Source organism: Myotis brandtii, unplaced genomic scaffold (assembly GCF_000412655.1).
Source record: "Myotis brandtii unplaced genomic scaffold, ASM41265v1 scaffold374, whole genome shotgun sequence".
NCBI classification, from domain to species: Eukaryota; Metazoa; Chordata; class Mammalia; order Chiroptera; family Vespertilionidae; genus Myotis; species Myotis brandtii.
Genome location: NW_005364372.1, coordinates 5553394 through 5556313, shown reverse-complemented (window position 1 = coordinate 5556313; position 2920 = coordinate 5553394). Strand labels below are relative to the sequence as shown.

General features: G+C 39.5%; 1 protein-coding gene across 1 annotated transcript in view; it reads left to right on the top strand.

Annotated features, from left to right (window-relative positions):
- The window catches only part of LRRC72 (leucine rich repeat containing 72), a 125037-nt gene extending 122279 nt beyond the window's left edge, over positions 1-2758 (top strand). The window contains exons 10-11 of the mRNA XM_014544664.1: positions 1563-1590; positions 2447-2758. Coding sequence (XP_014400150.1) covers positions 1563-1590; positions 2447-2612 — 194 coding nt within the window. The 3' untranslated portion in view covers positions 2613-2758. The remainder of the gene's footprint in view (positions 1-1562; positions 1591-2446) is intronic.
- The last annotated feature ends 162 nt before the right edge of the window (positions 2759-2920 follow it).

Below are 2920 nucleotides of genomic sequence, written 5' to 3'. Positions count from 1 at the left end.
CCGGGGCTCCTCCCCCAGGGGGGGAGGGAGAGGGTGCTGCCAGCCTCTCCCTGTCATGGGGCGGGTGGCGGCTCGGGATCGTGCTGCCGCCCACCCCGCCCTGCACAGGACAGGCCAGGATCCTGTGCTGGGGCGGGTGGCGGCTCAGGATCACGCTGCTGCCCGCCCCACCCGCCCCGCCCCACACACAGCAGGCCAGGATCTCGCGCTGGGGCGGCCAGCAGCTGGGGATTGCACTGCCGCCAGCCCCAGGTGGGGCAGTGCAGTGGGATCTGCCTGCAGTATGCAAATTAGCCGCCATCTTTGTTGGCGGTTAATTTGCATATCGAGCTGATTAGCCAACAGGAAGCGTAGCGAAGGTATGGTCAATTACCATGTTTGTCTATTATTAGATAGGATGTCCCATAGAATAGAAGGAATGCCTGGAGGATATGTTCTGGATGCAGAAGAGTATAGTGTAGAGCAGTGGTCCTCCAAGTGTGGTCCCCAAACCAGCAGCAGCAGCAGCAGCAGCAGCACTTAGCAACTATTGGTTACAAATGCTAATTCTTGCCCCAGATGAGAGCTACTAAATTAGAAACTACTCCAGGTTGGGACCCAGGAAGCTGTGCTTTAACTAGCCTTCCACGTGATCTGTGCATAGTCCAGTTAGAGAGCAACCAGTGTAGAGGCAAGAGCACGAGCTTTGAGGTCAGATTCCCCTGGGTTCGAGCACCATCTCTGCTAGTCAGTCAAAGCGGTATTTTGGACATTAATTTGCTTCAGCTTTCTGATCTGTGGGAGTCTTGAGTCGGCACTTGTGAAGGGAAGGATGCCATCAGCTCCTCTCTTAAGGCAGAGGCTGTGTGCTCCCTGCTGCTTATGGATTGGCAAGAGCTCACACTGTGGGCTTTGGTGGCCTAACAGGTGCTGCTACATTCCATCTCTAGCCTGGCGCTAGGTCTTCTGAAGAGTAATAAACAACGCAATGACAGTCTCTGCAAGATACCAGAAGAAGGCCAAGCTTTGAGGACTAGCCTTTGAGTGCCAGGGCTAGGGAAGATGGAGATTCTTGTGATTTAGGATTTGTTTATTCCATTTCTTTGAAGTTAATGCCAAGAATCCAAATGGTTTAAACTGCCCTAAATATTTCTCCTCATTTGGCCTATTATTCCATTTGTAAATGCATGTGCCTATCTAAAAAAAAAAAAGAAAAGAAAAGAAAAAGATTTGTTTCTGTACATGAGACTCAGTATCTCAATTATAAAAAATTCCCACTTGGATTCTATTGTTAAATAAATTGATTAAGCATTCTGTCCTCAGAGTTTTGAGATGTATATTGCATTTACAAATCTGCCTCAAAACCTAAGACAAACCAAAGGCACTATATCTAAGAGACAGTTTCAATGTAGGGTTTGGTATCAAGGTTTGTTTGTTTTTGATGGATTGAATTATTCATTGAAATTCTTGCTCGAAAACCAGAGACCTATGCTTTTGATTTTTTCTCTACAGCATTGCTCAGTTGTTTTAAAATGCTAAGTAAACATTTGAAAGATATTAATTTAGAAATTATTTTTTTTTAGGTTTTGCATTTGGGAATACTGTAGACAAGTAAGTGATTTTAACTTCATTATTGGATTATTTATTTCATAATTCTAAATTACTCCCACTTCCCAAAATAGATTTTAGGTAAAAAAAAAAATGACTGTCTTCAATAGATAGAAAAAAATTGCTGTCTTTCTGTGATAAATGAGTTCAAGCTATGTATTCATATTTGACATATTTACACTTTAATGTTATTTTTATAACCTAAATAAATGAAAATGTGATTGGATTTGTAAAAAATTAAAACAATAATTATTAGCTATTATAGATGAGAGTCTTTATCTTTCTTGTTTACTGTTTCCCTAAATATGCCCAGTGACAGCAATTATTAATATTTTATACTCACTGGAATTTACATTTTCAGAAGCAAATACTTCATTAAACTATGAAAAATATTTCAAATTTGTGAATATTAATGAATTTAAAAATCATTGCTCTCTTTTAATTTTTAACTTAGGAATTTTGTTTTGATTCAGTGTTGAAAAATATTATCCCCAAGCACATTTATAAAATATAGCACAATATAGGAACTATTCCAATAAAATATATACAAAATACTAATATGCATACAAGGTCTAGAAATATTTTAATAATTTCATTTAACACTGGTTTAAAACATGAATGTATACATTTGTGAAACCTAAACTGTAATAGCTGATCCCAAATATGGTCAAAAACTCTATTATTAAAATAAACAATATACATAATAAAAATAGCATTACTTCTCCTGAAAGTCATTTGTCAGTAGAGCCCAAAATATATTTGTTAGTGGCACTATAGAAAATGTAGCATTGATATATTTAAATTAAAAATTCATTTTGATCTAATTGACATTTTTCTGACATAATTGCCATTTTTTCAGAATTGTGTTTGATGACCCAGAAGATGCTGTTTTTGTCAGGTCCATGAAGAGATCAGCGATGGCTTTTACCTCTCTGAACTGGAACACAGTTCCCAAACGAGAGGAAAAATACCTTGAAGACAAAGGTGCAAAACCTGCTCAGATGCTCACAATTACACTGAGATAACCCCTGGTATTTCTCGGAACCCTGGTGGTTCTCAGTTGTGTATTAAACTTCTCCGTGATTAGCATTGTTATTATGACGTTATTTGAAACATTTAAATAAAAACATAAACGCTATAATGAACAACATAAACTGATGAACAAAAACAGATCCAGAGACAGAGAAGCATCGATCAGACCGTCAAACCTCAGAGGGAAGGTAGGGGAGGGTGAGGGTAAGGGGGAGAGATCAATCCAAGGACTTGTATGCATGCATATAGGCCTAACCAATGGACACAGACAACAGGGGGGTGAGTGCATGGGGGGGGGGTC